General features: G+C 32.6%; 1 protein-coding gene across 5 annotated transcripts in view; it reads left to right on the top strand.

The window, feature by feature from the left end:
* Positions 1 to 22,644, top strand: part of LOC116842917 (elongation of very long chain fatty acids protein AAEL008004-like) — a 114,543-nt gene that overhangs the window by 55,638 nt on the left and 36,261 nt on the right. For 4 of the 5 annotated variants that reach the window (XM_032812784.1, XM_032812785.1, XM_032812786.1 and 1 more), the window contains exon 2: positions 16,919 to 17,058. In XM_032812784.1, coding sequence (XP_032668675.1) covers positions 17,001 to 17,058 — 58 coding nt within the window. In that variant the 5' untranslated portion in view covers positions 16,919 to 17,000. Of the gene's footprint in view, positions 1 to 16,762; positions 17,059 to 22,644 lie in introns of those variants that run through there. The other variant, XM_032812783.1, reaches the window with a different exon arrangement.

The following is a 22,644-nucleotide window of genomic DNA, read 5'->3' as shown; positions in this document are numbered from 1 at the left end:
TATATATATATATATATATATATATATATATATATATATATATATAACTGTTTCATTATATTTTTATTTTCTTAAGTTTAATATATACGCAAGATTGAGGGAATTTTTTCACGCAAGGGACAGTCTTCTTAATGTTTGTCGATGTTTGGTATTCCTTATTCTTGACACAATTGATCACGACAATCATTCACGGCTAATTAAGACAACAACGACCTCGACATGTGCTCTTTCGACGATTTCACGTGTTTATACTTTTGTTACGTGCTATGACAGTGCAGACGACAGATCAATCACACGGAAAAGAAAACAAAACATTCTCAGTCAAGACAATGTTCGTTCGCGTTACACGTGCCATCTCGACGATTTCGCATAATAACAAGGAAGATTATATATCATATAACAATCATGTAATATTATTCTTAATTACGCGCGAAGAGAATATGCTAAATAACACGTTCGATAATTTCTTGTGTATTTAACGAAGGATGTTAAAAGCAGACCATTTTTAGTCCACTAACAAAGCCTCAACTAATTACTGGAACCAGGATTTATTATTGATTGTCGAAATAGTCATATAAAGTGTTTTTAAAGATTTGTATCCTTGATATGTCTTTAAAGTAATGGATATATATATATATATATATATATATATATATATATATATATATATATATTGTTCGACGCGTTAGTATATATTGTGCATAAGATATGCCCCGTTAGGAAGATATTTGACAGGTAGGATTTTGGCGTTGCGAAAGTGACGAGTATGCATGTTGATAATCCTTCTGATGACATCTCTTCATTTCTTCTTTTTTTTCTTTTACTTTTCAAGAGATATCAAGTAAAGAGTTTGTTAGATAAGGACTAAAAATGTAAATAGTAGTAAACTACATATTAAAGGCTTTGCTTAGAACATAACCAAATTAAAAGAAATATAAAGAGTAAAAATTTTTTGTGCACTAGATATTAGGGCGAATAATTAATTTATGAGAGGATAATACTATTTGACAGTGTAGTGTCATTTTGTTCGCAATTTTAATAGGAATCAAAGTAAATATGCGATTGGAATTTTTAAAGAGAGGAAAGGGGAAATTAACTAAAATATAAATAGAATTCATGGTCGAGTTTGACGTGGAAGGTTAAATTCACCGCGTATCGTTGTAAAGGCCGAAAAATGTTCGGCGTCTGCGTTTATACCTTCAATGTTGGACTCTCATAAATTAATTATTCGCGCTAACATCTAGCATACGGGAGCTCTTACTAGCCTTATATCTTAATTTGGTAAACAAATTTTTTCTCTCGAATTCTCTGCACGTACAACACATAAACATTGTATAAAAAGCAAAAAGAAAACAAACTTCTCTATATTTACAACTCACCTCTTAAGATATAAATGTGCAATTGATTTTATTTTAAAGACATATCAAGAATGCAAAGTTAAAAGCACACTTTATTTGACTGTTTGAACAATCAATAATAAATCCCGATTTTCATAACTCTCCCTGGACCGGTGGATAAATAATTGTTATTTTCAATTTCTAAAAGTTTTTAGTGTTTAGTTAATAGTTTCCAATGAATAGTTAAGATTCTATCAACGAGCCGAAAATGATCTATTTTTTACATTCTCCTTTGCATTTCATTGAATAAATCATTTAATGCTAGAAATGGTAAAATATATATAACTTAATTTATATACAAAGTAAATGTAATAAAAATTTTGTTTACAATTCATGCGCGAAGCAATCGTGCAAAAATATGTTAAGTAACGTGTTTGCCTTTTCGTGATTTTTTATGTATTCAAGTTTGTCTTATTTTAGTTGCGTCATTTAGTGCTGGAACTGCGTAAAATATATAACGTAGAGTATCTACACAGTGATAAAGATTTCTTTGAATTTAATAAATTTTATTACATTCAAACAAATTTGTCTATTGGAAAGCAAAGAAATTAATGTTTCAACCAATACGTACAATTGTTTGATTTTCAAAAAATTTTATTATTTGATGTAAACCACGTATGTGTAGAAATTTTTCTTTTCCAATATTCTTGAGTTTCTGAATAAATATGCGAAGGTGCAATAATGTTTTTCAAAATTTTTTTGTTTAAAGCACCTACATTTTCAGTCTGTATAAGCTATGGAATTTTTAGATTAGGCAAATATTATGCTAATTGTCAGCTTGAAATTTTACATTTAAATTTTGTTTTTCTTTTCATCACACATTGAATAATGCTCCTATTTATTTTTGCACGTACTTGTATTGCGTAAAAGCATTTGTAATTCTGTACAATGAATGCGACGTAAACTTTGCAAAAAATGTCAGTATTTTGTCGATAAAGTTTTCAGCTTCAGCATCTTCATAAGACTATGTATGACTCTCTACATTACTGACTATAAGATTTATGTACGTATGTACAAAACTGAATATCGTAACGACCTATTAGTCTTTGCGAGTGTAATATACGTGAAGCATACTAAAATCTTGGGGAAGTTAACTATAAGTTTTTATAATTTAGTTAGTTTACTTTTAAGTTGTAATACCGAGTAAGAATTTTCTTTTTTCCATAAAGATGGTCCTTGAGAATAATAATCAGACTGCAGATTTACTCATCTATCTGTATGTTCATATTAGAATTAGATATCGATGACAACTAGCCAATGTTGATTCAGCATCGTATGTTTTAAATTTTAAATTATGTATTATCAAATATTACTATTCGGTAGCATATGTTTTTAAATTCAAATATACGATGTGCCGAATTTATATTATCATTGTCCGCTAACTGTCATTGATACCTAATCCTAACCCAAAGCAGATCGGAGGAGCAAATCCATACTCTAATCATAATTACAACTAATAATAATTATAACTAAGCAGCAAATAAATGATAATAAATAAAACATCCTTTTCTTCTTAATGTTTAATATAGAATTTTATAAATCTGTAATTAAATACACATATAAAGGTCTTAAAGTAAATCTTAAATAAAATGTCTTTAAGTCGTCTTAAAATTATATCTTTAAGACATCTCAAATCGCGATATAAGATGTCTAAAAAATGTCATAATGACGTTTTTCTGATAACTTTTTAAGACATCATAATGGCATAATCACAGAGAGATAATTACTATAAATTATGGTCAAGAAAATCATTGCTTTATTACATTCTACTATAATATTAACGATAATAATATATATGCAGTGTTCTCCTTAAATAATTTCAAAGTCCCTTAGTGAATATATCTGTAAATTAATTTTACATGAGATGAAGATTATTGTGTTTTTATAATTCGTCTAGATGAAAATTGAGATGATTAGCGCTATTTATCTAAATAATTTTTAGATAATTTTAATTTTATGAAATTATTTATAAAAATTCATAAAAAAATTACGTAGAGATAATAAAAGAGATATCTAAACAGTATTAATAATTTTATTTTAAATTTTTATTTCCATAAATAAATGTTTTTCAAATGTTTTGTTTGATAAACTTCCAGCTCTTACTTAACTCGGTACATTAATTGGCTACCGCATTGTGTCTGTGTGTAGAAGTTAATGAATCAGATTTGCCATTAGTCCTTTTTTATTAGTACACCTTTCTTCTTTTTTAGTACACTCAGGTGCATCGATATTTTTACTTTTAGATGTAGAGAGTTTTAGCAAGGTAATGTGATGTCTTTTGAGAAGATGAGCACGGCGTCAGATATTTTTTCATTCTCTTTATAAATGATCAAAATACATAAATGCGGATGCCATTAATAAATTCCTTACAAACAGAATCGCTCCTTCACATGCTTCTGTAATGCGATACCTGAGAGACATCGAACTCATCCACAACTTGTCAAAACCCTCTACATCTAAAAATAAAGATTTCTATGCACCCAAGTCTACACAGAATTCTAAAGCAATGTTCTAATCGGTTTTGGATCGTTTCGAATTTATTGGACTTTAACATGTGCGTATGTATATGTACATATTATATCTATATAGTTATAGTTATCACCTTAGAAGTATTTCTCGATTGTAACAACCAGGAGCATTGCAACTTTATTTGGAAAAATGTGTGGCCGTTTAATCGCTGTTTATAGTAACTAAGTCTATATTAAACTTGTCTTCTTGACGCTCAGATTAAAAAAAAACATTTGCATAATGTATAACGTAATCATAGATATTAAATAATATAAAATAATAATAGCGTAATCATAAATTAAATAATTTTTAGGTAAGATAATACATTTTTAACCTAAAATAAACATCAAATTTTATTGGTGAAAATAAACATAATATTTTGTTTCTTTCAGCTAGATAAAGATATAGATGTTTTCTTGTTTATCTGGACGATTTTCTAAATAATTTTATCTAGATACCGGTAAACACTGTCTATATGCATGTTACTATTACCATATTCATGTTTGAAGAACTAAAAATATAGTTAGAGCCAAAAATAATCATAAGAACTTAGTTAGATAAATCATTTTTCTCTCAATGTATGAAATAAAAGAATAATCAATTAGAATATCGATCTACTCCTAGGTTACAAAATTCTATTAACTTTTACTATAAAATTTTCTTTGTATATTCGCGTGAAAATTGATTGTAGTGAGCTTTCGTGCGAGGTTCACTTCTTTGTTTACATATCTATTTTTATTTCTTAGTGTCTTTTTTTCGATTGCTTCTGAAACGCGATCTCCTCATTCTAACCATCGGTTATGTCGGTTATATAACACGAGAATTCCCAACGCGTTTACACTTTTCTAGCAAACGTTTTGACATCTATCAATCGCGGCAGTTTTTTTCCCGATAGTATCCAACGTACGTACACGATACGCGTGTACTCCCTTTTCCAATATTAATTTCATGTAATTATTTCTAAGAGTTGCGTGCTGTTAACCAAATGCTGCCTCACATTTCATATCACTCGGCTTCGTCGATTACAAACTACTTTTAACTTCAAGTCGATTATCGATGTTTAGACATATGCAAAGAAGCAATATGTCAAAGATACAGAATTGATGGCTAGATAAATAGTAGCGGTTAATTATTAGTTTATTTCTCACTAATTAGTAGTTCGCGTCCCGTTTCTCTCGTTCTCTCCTTTTTTATATTTTCTACACTTACCTGAAAATTTAATGCAATTTTCGAGCAGTTACTGGATAGTTACGTTGATGTTCTCTAGTAACTAAAGAGTAAGACTATTTTTGATTCCAATCAAGACGTAGTGCTTTTTCTGTAGTTGCTGCACAAAAGATGCATGAAATCTGGACCCATTTACTGCACGAAAACAGAACAGAAAATGGACACAAAACTAATCGATTGAGTGATAATCAAGCGAATAATTTTCTGCTACTGCTCATAAAATAGGCAGGTTTGACCGAGTAATGTTTCATTCTTTGTCTATGATTTCTAATTGTAAAATTTTAGTGCTAATGAGAGTCAAAATGCAGAAAATATTTGATACATAATAGATATTTTCTCATATTTTTCGTCTTTTACGTGACAATGTTCATAATCATATTGTTCAAACGATATATTCTTTTATCTATTCTTGTAGTTGTACTATATCGTCAAGTTCTGAATCTGAATTACCATGACATTTTTATTTGTGTCATTAATATCAGAATAGATTGCACTCTCATCTCAATGAAATTCTTCTCTTTTGTCTTGTTTTGTATTATTCCCTTTTGTCTCTTGCTTTCTTTTATTCTTAACTTCAATTGTCATTTTTATTAGAGAGTTTAATATTGTCAAATGTCTTATTTCCTCCAATTCACTTCTCCTTGCTCTATGCTTTTCTACACGTTCACTCGTTGTTCGACCAATTTTAAGCTCTTTTCTAACAATTTAAATAAATATGTTTTGCATTTATTCACAATAAACATGATAATACGTGCACATTATAAAAATAAATTAATATTACTGATATTTATAAAGATCGGTTCACACAATAAATTGCTTCTTTTTCTTCTTTTCTATCCAATATTTATATTAATGACCAGTGATTTTATGAGAATTTCGATGCTTCTTCAGAAGAAGAAGCAGAGGAAAGTTATACTTTCCGACTGGTTTACGCGCAAATTGCTCCAAAAGCTTGAAAGCACGAATATTATCTTCAAACGCAATATCCAGGATGCTATTGGTCGGAGACACACCAACATAAAATAAACTAACACGAAACCAACGGCATCTCTGTGCCGCAACTGAATACGTGTTTTATGGTTTCCCCTTTGCCGTATAAACATACAGCAAAATCCTTCAAATAAATGGAAATTCTTATCATATAGATGGTAATTGAGCGTTACATATTGTATTCATAAACGCAATATAAGAACAATAGTTGATTTAGAAAGACTTTCAAACCAAGGTCTACTAAGTTTGATTTTAATTTTGTTGAAATATCTGTAGCCTTTATGTAACGCATTATCTTTAAGAATTTCGCAAAATCTTATCTTTAAGAATCTAGCAAATTTAATGACCTCGTGTCTAAATTTTTCAAATAAATTTCTAGGTAATACGAACCTGAAGTGTGTGTCTGTGTGTGGGTATGTGTGTGGTATGTGTGTATGTACTAACTCCTACACTAGAAGCAACTTCCTTGGCTTATTAACCAATTTATTGTCGTGCAATCCAATATTCCCGGGAACTCAGATGTATATAATTTTAAATTATATAGTTTTTAAAGCATGTAAAGAATATCCTTGATCATATATATCCATAGATGTGAACTTCCTTTAGATTCAACCATTGAATCCACTTCTTCTTGTCCAGTTCCTACGCAGATATTGCATAAAACATTGCTGTTGTTATGTGTCCATCTTGTTCTCACAATCATAGTTCTTATGACACATAATGTTCAATTAGCATATACAGCTGCCTCAGTCAAAAGAATATTGTTGTGCTATGTAGAGCGGATACCATGGTTGAGAGATCCCTAGAATTTGATTGCGCCATACAGTACTGAAAGTTTCGTTCAAACACGTATAGACAGGTATAGCAAAAAAGGCCAACTACTTCCAGAGTGCTATGGTTTCTACAATCCTTTTTCATGCGCGGGCGAAAAATGACATTAATATTTTGTCATGATAACTATATCTAGCTAAGTGAGTATTGTTAGTATTGTGAGTATTTTGTCCGTGTAAGATTATATTCCTTAGCACTTACAAGAAAAATCCATAAGTCCACTTAATTATGTAATACGATTCCCTCCCTCGGGGAGTGACGTCTAGTCGAATTTCGTAGTTTTATTCTCACTAGCCCCGACGAGCTGCTGCGTTCATTATACCGGAGCCGTAATTCGCGACGTCGATCTAACACTTTTCTCCCGGCGCTGGACAGTGACAACACGCGACCGCAATTTCTCGAAGTGTCAACGACGATGGCATGCCGGCCGATAGGGCTTTCTCCGTTCAGTCTTCCTCTCTCTTTCTCCCCCACCCTCTCTAAGTCTCTCCTCTTCGCTCTTTCTTTCTTTCTCCTTCTATCTTCGCGTCTTTACCATCTTTCTCCGTTTCGTTACTCAAGCGCGCGGGTTACTATTACTTAAGAGCACCGGCTGGTTGCGTCGCATATAATAGTTACACTTGCACTTTCGGCTCGCCTCACCGATGCCGGAGCGGCATCAGGCAGTGCTGGATATAGCAAAGTCCAACGTCGCGGACAGATACGGTAGGAATGTTGTGTTCGTCCAGCCAACAAAAAAGAGAAAATGTGAATATTATGTCGCGATTAAGTAATGGCAAGGAAATACTGACAGGTTATTATAGTGCCTATATTTGTGAAAATTTCAAATATATAATTTTCCAGCGCAATAACGAATGAAGGTACACTCTAGTAAAAATTAGACCTCATAGGTATTTAATGAGGAGATAATCAATTTATGTTTAATATCGTTAGACAGAGAGAATTTTAGAGCAAACATTGGAAAATATGGAAACTATGGAAATTACTATGAATTACTATGGAATTTTGTTACCGAGGAACGAATCGACAATACTTTATTATTCTTTGTTATTCTTTGTTATTCTTTCATTTCATATGTATGTGATATTAAAAAATTAAAAAAATATTTATAACAAGATTTGTTGTTTTTAGCGAAATTTACTATGTTCCTTAGCAAAATAGATCTTATAGTTTGTTTCTGCGCTATTAGAAACATAATAAAATTGAAAAGAATTTATATGAAAAAGACTATTGTACTGAAATACAATTTATTTACTATTGTTTTCCTATATCTCTTAGGAGATATTCGTCTCCTAAGTTAGAATCTACAAAATATTTATTTAAAATCTAAAAATAACTATTATATTATCAGATTTTAATAATCTTTCTATTATTTTTTATACAAAATGAAGGTTGTTAGGATAATATGATATATTTCTTGATATTATGTCAAGGAGTCGAGAGGCTAATTAATCCTAAATTTCGTAATTCTCAAATTTTGGAATAAATAAGATATTTTAAGACATTATTTTAGATTTCTCAGACTTTTCTTAAAAAAATATATTCTTATTTAATTTCGAAAAAGCGAATGATTTTCGAGAAAAACACATTTGAATGATGAAAAATAAAATTTTATTCGTATAGATATTTATTATACATGTACTATGTTAAAAATAATAATTTCGTATGAAACGCGAAAATTTAAACAATAGATATTTATTATATCTATATTAAAGATAATGATTTTGCGTAAAACAAAATTGAACTAAGTTCAATTCTAATTTACTTAACTCTATTTAAGTTAAAATTAATTGAAAAGAAATATATTTATACAAAATTATAACAAATATTCAGTATGAGCATCCTCTATTCTAATACATCCCCTGATATGACAAACTGGGAGGAAACTTTTTGCTACATCCATCATAAGATATCCTAGGGTCATTTCTTATTTGTTCGCAATAATAAAAAGTTCCAACAGTTCTTCTCTATTCTCAACCAATGTAATTTTAACTTAATTATTTCAATTTTGTTTTACGCGAAATTATTATTTTATTGTTTGAATAAAATTTTATCTTTCGCCGTTTAAATGCGTTTTTTTTGAAAATCATTTGTTCTATTAAAATCCAACAAGATTATCTTTTTTTAAGAAAAAAGTCTTATGAATCTGAATAAGTATTTTAAAATTAAAAAATCTTACCTCAAAGTTTAGGAGTTGGTTGCCCTCTGACGTATATATATAACATTAAAAATATATCATACCATCTTAACGACTTTCACTGGGTATAAAAATAATGCAAAAATTAACAAAATCTAGTAAGCAACGTAAACATTATTTTTAGAAAATATATAATAATAAATATAATTTTCAAATTCTAATTTTTGAGCCGAATTATAACTGTAAATTATAATTATTTAGCAGCCAGTAATGTAACGATATCACTTCTGCTTTCTTCAGATTTTTACGAGATAACGTAACTTCAATTTTGACTTGTTATCTATTTTTCAAATGTTAGTGGCGGTATATACTAACTACATTATATATTTTAGATTAGACAGCATCTATTGTATTATATTTAATACGTAATAACTAAATATTGGTTGGATCACAAATCGATTCTACATTTCAGTGAATAATTAGTCAGTGAATAACTAGTGACGAGCTAGAAAATTTAGTCGAGTCTCTACTAGTTGGCTACTAGCTTTCTAACTCAGATCTACTAGTTACATTTCTACTCGGGCATGTTCTTTTGCGGTCTGTCTTTCATCCCACGTGTGACCACATTTAGCGTGAAACGTGGGACGGCAGCTTGCCGGTCGACGTGGACATCGCGACCGCGAAAGAAACTGGAATACACCGCGCGCGCGCGAAATCCGTATTAAAAATAAATTTATTAAATGTAAGATAATTGACTGAGGCAATATTTTTTACTATTTTGTAATTGTATTCTTTTACAACTATAAAGAGAATCAATTAATTAATAGAGAATAAGATTTAATGGGGTTTTATTTAATTATTAATAATAATTGGGACTCACAGAATTGTCTGACGAAAGTTAAATTCGTCTTGAACGCTTTCGTGCTAAAAGTATCATTCTATCTTTATCGCTTATTAGATGCCAAAGGAGGATAGAGTAATGTTTTCAGCACGAAAGCGTGCAAAATGAACTTAGCTGTGGAAGCTGATTCATCTCGTACGTTTGAAGTTCGAAAGAGCATTCGATGCATATGTTATCATTTACATTCAAACATTACATCCAATTTCGACTTGTTATCTATTTATCCTTCCTGACTTCCAACTTAAGTTATTCATACTATTCGCGACTAAGTTCTCATTGGCCATGTTCTCTCTTACTTTGACTGTACAACTACAGAGCCTATTTGTTTTCCTCAGTCCTGGTATCCAGTCGGCTAGACATTTTTTCCAAGTTCATAATCTGGACTCTCCTTATATTTGAAGTGTGTAAAACCATATGTTCAGCATGCTGGACTATTGATTAATGCATGGGAAATATTTCTTAACATGTTTTAAGCCTGACAGTTGATTGCAAAATTATAAGAAACAAAATTCTAGAAAAAAATATTTTCGTACTTTTTGGTGATTCCTGAAATTAAGAGAAACCTAATTCTTTCACAAAATTTTGAAATAGTTTGCCTTAGGACTGGATAGTTTATATCAGAATCAATTCTGAACTAATTTCGGATTGCGTTATTTTACTCGAAAAGAACTTAGATCTCTGGCAACGCTCACAGGCATCAAAATTCTCATCGGTCTCCGCGCTTAGCGTCAAATGCGTTCCTCGACTTGACCAATACCTGACCGTAGGCCGAATGAGTTGCGGGATTTATCATCGGGCAGAAAATCTCTATGAGATGACGAAGTAAGCTCTCTGAGTAGGCCCTGAGCAGGCTGGATCCGTCACTGGCGTCAAACGTGAGCCACATTCGTTAACTTTCCTGCGGTGCCGTTTAACGCGGCCGAGTCCACGCCGCGTATCAACGACGATCCGGGCTTAAAGGCACTTTCACGACCGGCGTTCGCGAGATTGGACGCGTTCCAGTGGACGCAGCTAGTTAGCCAGTGTCGCCGTTGTCCTCGTCATCGTCGCCGTGGTCGTCTACGTGATAGTCGTTGTATCACGTCCCGAATTAACCCTCCGCCGCGGTGCGCCGATACGGCCGCGTTACGCGGACGCATTGTGTCGGCCCGCGATTATCGTAAAAATCATTATGCAACCAGCAGATAGCGTTCCCGCCGTTTATTTGCGCAAGTAGATAAAACCAAGGCAACCTCGCGGAAACCACGGTGTCGCGCCGCGACATCGCTCCTTCTTCTTCTTCTTTTGCTTCCATCGCGCGGAGTGCGTTGTACTCGCAACACACTTGATTGTAACGCGTGCGCGTGCGTATTCGCGTAATGCATGCGTTACCGCATGCATTACAGAAGCGCGTAACGGCGCGGGACTCCCCTGTCGTCGAGTCGCTATCGCGAATCGCGCGAAAGCGTCGCGCGACGCGGCCGATCGCGATACGCGGCCGGTGATTGATCGTCACTTGCCGATGAATCATTTACTCGGCTATCGCCCCTCGTGAACCGTAAACAGTCACACGACAGGTGCGTCTTAGGCTAAATAAAGACGCCGCCTATACGGCACAGGTCATCGGTGTTGGTCGAAGTAGGGAAACGGTGAGTCGCGTGCAAACCCGAAGTAAATGAATGGATTCCCGCGAGTTTATTTGCGGAGCGAAACACATCTGTCTCTCCGTGAGAAGATGGTATTCCCGCGCTCTTCTGTGTCACTTTCTTTCTCTCTCTCCCTTTCTCTTTCTCCTTCCCTCCCTTTTCCTTTTCGCTTCTTTTTCTCTTGAATTTGGATTTAAACCTCAAGACTAGGATAACGTGCGCACTCGGTGCCTCGATTAAATCTTTCAATTGCGTCAAAGTAGTCCAGCGGATGCGCGATTATTCGCGCATTACGAGAACATCGGACAGCGTGAGATCGGACAAGATTGCTTCAGTGAGCCAACGTTACATTTGTGACGAAAGAAGAGCTCTGAGAATCCTTTATCTTATCGAGAGAAATATTAATTAGAGGAAGAAGGAGGGAGAGAGAGAGCTAAGGGGAAGGAGTTAATTAGAATTAATTAAAGATTAGAAGCAATTCGACATGGCTTTTAATTTTGCCGAATGTTCCGCAAGCGAAATATTTATTGTGCAAGTTTCTCGGTACCTGTAATCTTAGTCTTAAGTAATTTGTAGCATTTCTGATGTGTATCTTATATGCTTTTGTGCGTAAAATCCGAAAATGAACTCAGAATTACTCCGTTATTTACGGTTATTTTGTAATATCTGAGATTTAATACATCGTATATGGGACGCAATTAAAAAATTTAATCAGAAATTTGATTCTACATTTTTTATATTAAAATAATAAAATATCGATATTAAGTATCGTCCATAAGATGTTTCTCTACTTACAACTAACAACACATTTTTCTATAAAAATTCATCAACGATTCCACTTTTGTGCGATTTTCCTTCAATTAAGCACAATATATGATAACTATTGATAAGATATTTTTCATTTTAAAAGATACATTCGGCACCAGCCGAATACAAGCGAATAATCACCGAATTTTACATCCTAAATTAGGTAAACCATGTTTGTATATACAACAAAAAAGTTAATTTTCTTGAACCTTAAAAATCGTATCATTGGAAAACGCTGGATGACAGGAAAAATCTGCTTGCATCTTTCAGCATAAAAACTACTATGTAGATTATATATTTTTATTCATGTGCCAAAAATTAGGTAAACCATGTTTGTATATACAACAAAAAAATTAATTTTCTTGAACCTTAAAAATCGTATCACTGGAAAACGCTGGATGGTAGGAAAAATCTGCTTGCATCTTTCAATTCAGCATAAAAACTACTATGTAGATTATATACTTTTATTCATATGCCAAAAATTAGATAAATCATGTTTATATATACAACAAAAGAATTAATTTTCTTGAACCTTAAAAATTGTATCACTGGAAAACGCTGGATGGCAGAAAAAATCTGCTTACATCTTTCAATTCAGCATAAAAACTACTATGTAGATTATATACTTTTATTTATGTGCCAAAAATTAGATAAATCATGTTTGTATATACAACAAAAGAATTAATTTTCTTGAACCTTAAAAATTGTATCACTGGAAAACGCTGGATGGCAGAAAAAATCTGCTTACATCTTTCAATTCAGCATAAAAACTATTATGTAAATTATATAATTTTATTCATATACCAAAAAAAGTATCTTTTTTTATAGATCAGTGTAGTAAGAAGGAAATAGTAGGTGTGGAGGATGCCACGCTTCTCCTCCTAGATTAGATTAAATGACGATTTTCAGGTACACACGACCACGGGAGCGCTGTACGCACACGCTTGCGCAGGTGTGACCGATCCCTTGCGTAACGCATGCAGACACGCACACGTGGTCTCCCGTGGCTCGTTTTCTGGGCCGGAGCTCTCTGTGTTATAATATATACAGTTTTCGCAACATAATCCCGAGGTATTTCGCTTGCTCGACGCGTTTTCGGCTTTTCGTTTTGCAAGCGCGCAAAACATCTAGCGCGATCACGATCGCTCGTACGGGAGGCTCGTTCGACCTCCATTCGTTCCAGCCGGTGTCTTCCTGTTGCCTGAACCACTAATTGGCAATTCTCCAAAAGATCGCGGGACGCGCGATCGATCGACCGTCTGGTCACGAGGGCATAGGTCCGCACGCCCCGGAGCATCTTGGAAGCATTCAAGTTTCGCAGAGGTTAACGAAGTCGAGACAGAGTGCAATGGAACTATAGTTGAAATGCAGTTGAGTTTGTGTGAAATTCATTTGGAATAAGGAGCCTGCACGGAATTTTCTTCAACATTTTTTCTCTCAGATAGAGAAAATATTGTAAAATTTACGATAAAATTTTATAATCTTGGATCGTACAGAAATTATCGATCGAAATTACCATGTATTTGTTGAAAAATGTTATGCCTATTTGACTTTTTAATGCAAAATTTTTGCAACTATTTGAATATCTTTTACATCGCAGTATATCGTCAAACTTACTATGTCTATAGTAATTTATATTACAATGTCACTATAATTCAGCTTTAAACATTGTAAAATGAAATATGATTTTAACGTGATCTTTATTACATTTCCCCCAAGTATAGATATCAACTGAGAATCTGACTCTTATTCCAAACATTAGTTCTCTTTGTCTCGAAAGAATCGGCACAGAAATATCATGGAAATTCGCACTTCTTCTCAGTCGGTAACGTCGGCTATATTTTAATGGTTTCAAACAGGGAATCTCATTTTTTATCAATTATTGTATTCAATAGAATTAAAAAACAAAAAAATATAAAATACTTTTAGAACACATTGAGAATGTAGTTTACCGAATAATTAAATTATTTAAGGAATTAACATATGTTTTGTTAAATTCTAATGTAAAATGAAGACCAGAAGAAATATTGAAAAACTTTAAGTTATTATTATGTAAAATAACAATTATTCATACTAAATAACCACCAATTGTCTCTTATAAAAGTTGTGTTTCCTTCGTACTAATATTATTTATAAGAGCCGGTATATATATGTATACACACACACACACACACACGTACATACACACACACTACGCGCATATGAACACACGCTACATAATATACGAGTACACACGCACATACGTGTATGTGTATATGTATACAAGATGATTTTAAATACATACGAAAAACTTTAAGAAATAATTTTTTGTCAAAAATTAAAGAGGATGTTTCATATAAACATATACTTCTATATCCCTTCCTGAAGAATTACAATCTCCTAAAGGAAGAGAGAGATGAAAATTAGATTTTTTTTTCCAATGTCAAGAAAGTTAAATGAAATTTTAATGTAAGAAAAATTGTCAACCTGACAACCGCCTATATTAGACATTTTTAAATTCACTAAAAATGCAATTTGATGAATTGCCGTGTTGTATATAATAAAATATTTTATTTTTTTACTTGAAAACTATTGATTTTATGAAAAAATAAAAGAATAAAAAAGTTTCTAAAGGAATAAAGTTTTTTAACGCATATTTTTAGATCATCATATTCCTGCCCGTTAAAAAGTTCTAATAAGAAATTGAACAGGGGTTTCATTCCCTTATAACGATACGGGAGAATTAAAAAAAAATATTAATAAGTAGCTTTTTTAGTGGAAAACACCCACTAGATTTCAATTTTTAACTTTTCCAATATTTAAGAAAACAAATAAAAACCTAATTTTCATCTCCTCTTGAGAAGAGTGTAACTCCTCAGGGAAAAATATAGAAGTATATGTTTATATGAAAGACCCCTCTTAATTTTCGATAAAGAATCATCTTCTAAACTTTCCCGCATTTATTTAGAATTACTCTCTATATATATGTGTGTGTGTGTACTTTGGGATTCCTACTTATAGAATCATATGTCTGAAACATATGTCTGAAACATTATTCTTTTAACCAGAGCTCATAATTATTTTGCAGAATTGTATAGGACTCTAACTGAAGATCCCAAGAAATTTTGTATGCGGGAAGTAATATTTGGAACAGACATTGAGGCAATAATTGTGGATTGATGTCTAGATTTTAAGATAAAGACTCTTAAAAATTGCATTTATAATTAGGTGAAAATCCTTTGTTGAATCTCGCTCGCGAAATTTGATGGATTATCTAAAAAAACATGTAGCGAGCACAGTAATCGGCCGCTCGACAACATAACTAATTTCGCTCTCAGCCCCGAAGCGTAGAAATCGGAATTAGCATTTTCCATATTTCCTTACGTAAAATGCTTCATAACAATGTGCACATCTTTGGATCCTCGCTACATTAACTTAACCGAATATTGCCTCGGGCAGTCAATTAGCTCGTGTTGTTTTACTGAAATTATTTGTTAATTGTTAATTGTTAAATAAGCAATTAATTGTGTATGTTTTTACAGTTAAGTTTCCAAAATTCAGAATTTGGTTGACAAAATTGAAGCTGTTCGTTTTTTTTTTTTTCGACGCAGTGACACGCATACAAGTCGACGCAAATGAAATAATTGATATCGGTGACTTCGTTTTGGCGCTTATAGCGCGTGTAAGCATCATTTGTGCTTGTATTTGATAGAAACAAGGATGAAATGATGCTCACAGCGTTGTAAGCGTCAAAACGAATGCAGCCTGTGTGTCATTGAAACACGCGATGACCATTCGTCGCTAATCAATTGCACTAATCAGTGATAAAACTGCGCTTTTTTTGCTATCGTAGTTTTTACGATAATTTTACGGCAGACACTGTGCTTCTATCGCTGTGAAGTCATTTTCCGTTGCCGCATCGTTACGATGAGCTGAATCATCGCGTTTGGAATTACGTAAGGTACAATAGATGAAGGTAGGCGAGAGTTGGTAGATTCCGCGGCGGAGCGAAGAGAAATGCCGCGCAATCGTGCCGGCAACTCGCGCTCCTCGTTTGCGAATTCGCAGGAGCACACGTCCTCCTCAGCCGCGAGTGAAATGCAATCGCCTCGCTGTACGATACGAGCGTGTTCGCTATAATAGTTCAAGGCCGTGTCGATTCATGGTCGACTCCTGAATTGCGCGACGACGTCGGCCGATTGTGTGTCGTGTAATCGCTTTCGAATGAAAAATTCGGTAGCTGTAAGCGCGCGTCAGCGAGTATTATACAATAGATGTCGGGAAAACGATTTGTCGTTTCTGTATATATGCTGTGTATATATGTTGTGTGTGTGTGTGTGTGCGCGTGCGCGATAGATCGTGTCGGTTCTATCAATATTTCACAACACGGATTTGATCGGTGTATACATTTTGCGACAAGCGTCCGCGAAAGTTCCCAATCAAGAATCGCTCCCGAATCACGGTTAATAGTCGAACGCCTGGATATAATCGAGACTATCTCTCTGTTTTATTTCAGACAAGAGGGTGATAGCCGCAGGTGACACACGTCACGCCCAGACTTTCGTCCAAAGTACATCTCAGAATAATTTTCTGGCAACATGTCGATCATAATGCAGTACATAGACCGATTCCACGATATGTTGGACAAACACGCAGGTATGTATGGCAACATGTCGATCATATTACAGTACACTAAGCTTCAGTAAGGTCTTACCATTTATTAGGTGAAAACTTATTAATCTCTAGAATTGTTTGTATTGTGTACGTGTAGCAGATATACGTGCACAATATAACTGTTAATTATTCGACCGATCTGGCGATTTCGATCTGGCTTAACCGTCGTATCGAATTGTATTAAATTATATTGATATTTAATATATCTCGCGATATAATATTGTATCGAGATGTAATATACCGTGTCTTTTCATGATGATTGCGAGCAATGAATATCGAATAATCAGTAATGAGAGATTGCACGATATAGAAGAAGATATCGAGACACAATGAGCAAATATTGTATTAAAAAATTATAAAAAGTTTTAATCCTGCACCATATAGAAATTAAGACCGAAATTACTATATGTTTTTATTTGATTTTTTACTACGAAGTTATTGTACTTACTTGTAATTATTTGAATATTTTTTTATATAATATATTTAGAAGTTCGTCAAATATATTTACTATTCTATAGTAATTTATATTACAATGTCAATATAGTCTAGTTTTACAAGAAACATTGTAAAATGAAATATAGTTTTAGCATAATATTTTAAATTATACGCATTCTATTTGAATTTGTATGTAAATTATGACTGTTGTAAATTATTCGGCTAATTTGTTTTATTTCGACAACTTGATATATTATGTCATATAACATATTATATTTAGACACAATGGAAACAACTGAAAAAACTACTAAGTTTTTTAGTGACTTTTAAGGAGATCTTGTCCAATTTTTTTGTGACATTCAGAATGCATCCGTCTTATTCAATAAAAAAAATGTGTTAGTCAATAACAGAATTTTCCCAATGGATAAGACAGATACGTTTCGAAAGTCACAAAGAAAACGGGCAACCTTTCCGACACTGATTGTATAAGAGGTACAAAAAAGATAGAGTGATTGTGTTAGTGACGATCGCTTTGCGTTATCGAAATCTTTAGTAAACATTAAAACTTTATTGAAATTTAGTGTACAATTAGCATTAGGTATTCTATAGATTAAGAATTATATGATTTTCAATCTTACACACAGTCTAATTACTTTTAGTTATGATATCAGAGAATGACTCTAATTATAATGATTCCGACTTTACGTGTATGTGTTACATTGAAAACCATGTAATTCTTGATCAAGGGATTGATGCAACATACATGACGTTGACTGTACAGAAAATGATTTCATAATACATTGAAGGACACAGATATATCTGACAATAATGCTGGTAATAATGCAATACATGAAGTTTCTATAAAGCCTTAACTAAGCCAAAGTTCGTTAATCTTTGTATGTCTCGCATTGTGTCTGAATATGTATGTACACATTATGTATGTATATATTATGACTTTTGATTATTTGGCTAATCAGTCGTTTCGACAGTTTAGCATATATTGTATCATATTACATTGTATCATATTATATCCAGATACGATGGGAACGATTAGAAGAACTATTGAATTTTGGAATATTTTAGTAAATATTGAAGTTTGGTTGAAGCTTATATGTATAAACCGATTCCACAATATGTTAGACAAGCATGCAGCTATGTCTAGCAGCATGTCGATTATATAATAAAAATGTCGATTATATGTAATAATATAAACCGGTTTCACGACATTTTGGATAAACATACAGATCCGTATTCGCGATATCAGCGAGACGCGTGACGAGACGATACAATTTTACGAATTTTTCCGCGGTTATCGGAAGCGATTTCACTAACGTCTGGGGATCCCGACTCTGGTGTCCAACGTGAGTGACATCACCGGCATGTTATAATCAACGGTTACGTAGTCGCGCGATAATTTCAAGAGACGCACGGTAAACGAGTGCATCACGGTATCAAAGTCCTTCGGAGCCCTCTAATTAATGCCGGGGAAAAAAGATAAATAACTTGAGACATAATTATTGCGTTTATTTTCTTTCTCGTCTAACAGTACTCGAATGGTATACCGTAGAATATAATTAGCATTTATCTTCATTGTAAAACGTTTACATACCTTCATTTTTCGAATGGTATACCGTAGAATGTATAATTAGCATTTATCTTCATTGTAAAACGTTTACATATCTTCATTTTTTTCATTTTTTTTATTTTCTCGCAGCTATTAGGGTTATGCCAATCGCAGAAGAATTTAATATGTGAATTTTCTTGTTTTGTTCGATGGATTAGCTGTGGATAAAACGTAGATTTGAATCGTAAATTTTTTATTCGTAAGTTTTCGTCTGCTTCCTGAAATTCAGTTTTTGTTCGATGTCTCGAATGAAATTTGTCTTTTACGCGATTGGAATGAGTAAGGTAAAGGTATTAATGCCTGAAAATGCATCTCTGGCCATTCTTTTATGTATATTAGTTTGACATTTAATATAAATATATAAACTTTCAAAATGGAATGTATATGTTCGTGTGTATGTATACAAAAAACACACACACACATATATATATATGTATGTATGTATGTTGACATACATATGTGACATACATATGTGATATATATATATGTTAAATGTTTAAATATTCATATTTAAAGATTATAACAAGAAGAATGTCCAATGTTAGAAATATGTTCAAATATTGGTAGAAGAAAAGAAAAGAATCCCCAAATATGGACTATGATCCAAATATAGACTACCAATGTCCTGAATTTGTATGGTAAAATATTTACAGAGAAATAATAAATAATTTTTTGAAGGCATATAATGAAGTTTAATTGTGTGCACGGTTGTTTTCGAGCCGGTTTAGAAAGTTATATAAATTTTTTTAGAAATTTTTTCAGAAATTATAAGAAGTTATAAGAAATTCAGTGAAACAAATTAAAGGGATTTATCTAAATTATGGATATAATTTGTGCTCCAATGTCCTCAATAGTACTGATATCATTAAATTATGAGCATCAGATATCCAGTAATATGTTATTAAAAAGAGCTCTTAAAAAATTTACATCTGAGATTTGACGTCCACCAACGCTATGTAGAAAATAATTACATAATGATGTCATAAAATTGATTAATACGTCGATTTTAGAAGATATGAAAACATCATATAATAAATATCTTAAAGAACTCTTGAATATGACATTTAATAGATGTCAATAAAATTCTTATATTAAGAGTTGTTATTACCCATACAGCACAGGTGGATCTTGAGAATTTTCGGAGAACATCGTAACAGTAAATTACGCATATTCCCTAATTAATAATATTCGACATACATAATATTCTACTAAGAACGTATTGAGAATATTTGTATTGCATAGCTTCATTTTAATATCATTTAAGAACGTTTTTGGCATATAATAAGTATGTTTAAAAAATATATTTAGTAAAACACATTCCTTAGAGAGAGATTTATTTTTTATGTATCTAGAAATATTTTCAGTATGCTATTTTATAATTCATATATGATATTCATAATTTAGCATGGACATTTTATTTCTTTCAGATGTCCTTTGAACGTTTAAGACATCTTTTAGTAATTTGTGCTGTCTAGTTTGCGACTGTGACATCAGAGCGTTCCTAATTTTATTAGAAAAAAATGTGTCTAAATCGTCCTACAACCGGCTTTATAATCATATAATGTAACGAAATCACGTGTGCACACAGAAAAATATCATTCTACTGCTAAGAAAAATGATTAATTCGTTTACATTTCTTCTTTTAAGTAATGGTTATTTTCAACGAAGAATATTTTCTTGGTAATAGTCTTAAAATCTACTCATGACAGATTTTGGAAAAGTTTATCATTATATCTGCTTAAAAGAAGAATTTATCTCTTTACGAGAATATTACCAAAATTTTGTATAAAAATGTACAAAAAGTTCGTTAAAAAAGAAATTGGTTTGTCTCTGTATAGTAACTGAATTTTTGTTCCAATTTGATATTTCTGATTGAAATATTAAACTTACTAAGATTTGAAATATATTTGATATTTATGGTGAATTTATGATAGATTTGCGGGTATATAGACTTACGAAATAATTGAGACATATAATATTTACTTGCATGCAGTATATATCTTCTTTATTACGCGCCACGCTCAATAACAAGTCGCGTGTTTCCTGAAAATTTACGGAATTCGTGAAAATCGTCGCGCGAGTATATCACGTCCCTCACGAAGTAGACTAGTACTCAGTTTCTTCACCTCCGGTCAACTTTATCTACCAGTTATTCTATTTGAATTGACCAATCATATTTATGGTCGGCGAGAATTAACCATTCACGGCTGACATTTAACCGACAGATAAAGTTAATCGGAAGTGAAGAAATTGGGCATAGGTGGCTGTCGAAGTTTGTCTCTTGGAATTATCGTTGCCCCACTTCGTCACGTAATAACGAAATGCCGTCTTGATAATCGCGATATTGGCTCACTACAGGTGAAGTGGAGTAATTCTTTATTCCGTATGGACAACAGCGCGTTTATCGCAACGCGACCGTTTTTTTCGCAAGTACGCGAGTCACCTGAGAGGAATCCGATGTCTGACGAGTTTATGATGCGATTAGCGGCTTCTTAATGGCGCTCCCCCACTTGATACGCCTGTCCGGTCGAAGGGTACGGCTCGTCTTTATTGAAACGCTAATCAACGTCCCGTCGCAATTCGCGCGAAGGCAGAAAATATTGTGCGTACTAAAATATGGTCGAATTTAAAAGTGCTTTGTTAGCGATGTGTTAATTCACTGCTCCTTCGCGATTGCTTGATTGCTCATCGCTCCGAGAGAGAGGCAATTTGTATGCTACGAGAAAATTGCAAATCGCTTATCGTGTTACAATGTTTGTGTTGAAAGCGATAAAAAGCGTGGCGCGACTTTATATGTCTGTTTAAGTTCGCGAACGCGCACGTGTTATCGTCATAATTCAGGGAAACATTCCTATGAAATATTCAAAGCTTTTATGGCATATATCGATTATGAATGCATACAGGGAATTTTTCTGGAAAATTTATTAATAATTTAGTAAACATTTATTAATCACACTGAGAGAAAAATATAGTTGCTTTCGGCGTCAACTATACTTTTTTGTGATTTTAACCAGAAAAATAATTAGAAGAACCATCTTTCTAATAGCACTTACTGAAACAATGGTTCTTCCAATTATTTTTGTGGTTAAAATCACAAAAGCGTATAGTTGACGCCAAAGGCAATTATATTTTTCTCTCAGTGCAAGGAAGTATCATAGCAATCCTGTCTGATTAAGATATACTTACAAAATAGAAAAAATTTTAAGAGACTACGGAAAATTCTAAAAACAAAGAATAAAACTATTTATACGCAGAAGTAATTTTTTCCAAGAAGTATGGAATTTTTTCTATTTGAGATACGTGTGAAAAAATTCCTCCTCCATACTGACTTACATTTTTCATATATATTATGCATTGCTTTAATCCCTTAAGTTTCGTAGTAAAATATTAAATTTTTTTTATTTACTTATCTGTTTTTAGCTTAACTACTTTTATTTAAACTATTGAATTTTTAAATCTATATGTTTATATATATATATATATATATATATATATATATATATATATAT

The sequence above is a fragment of the Odontomachus brunneus genome, unplaced genomic scaffold (assembly GCF_010583005.1).
Source record: "Odontomachus brunneus isolate Ranch 3 - 2012 unplaced genomic scaffold, Obru_v1 Obru_scaffold_028, whole genome shotgun sequence".
NCBI lineage: Eukaryota > Metazoa > Arthropoda > Insecta > Hymenoptera > Formicidae > Odontomachus > Odontomachus brunneus.
The sequence above is the reverse complement of the archived record's forward strand: the minus strand, read 5'-3'. Positions and strand labels throughout refer to the sequence as shown.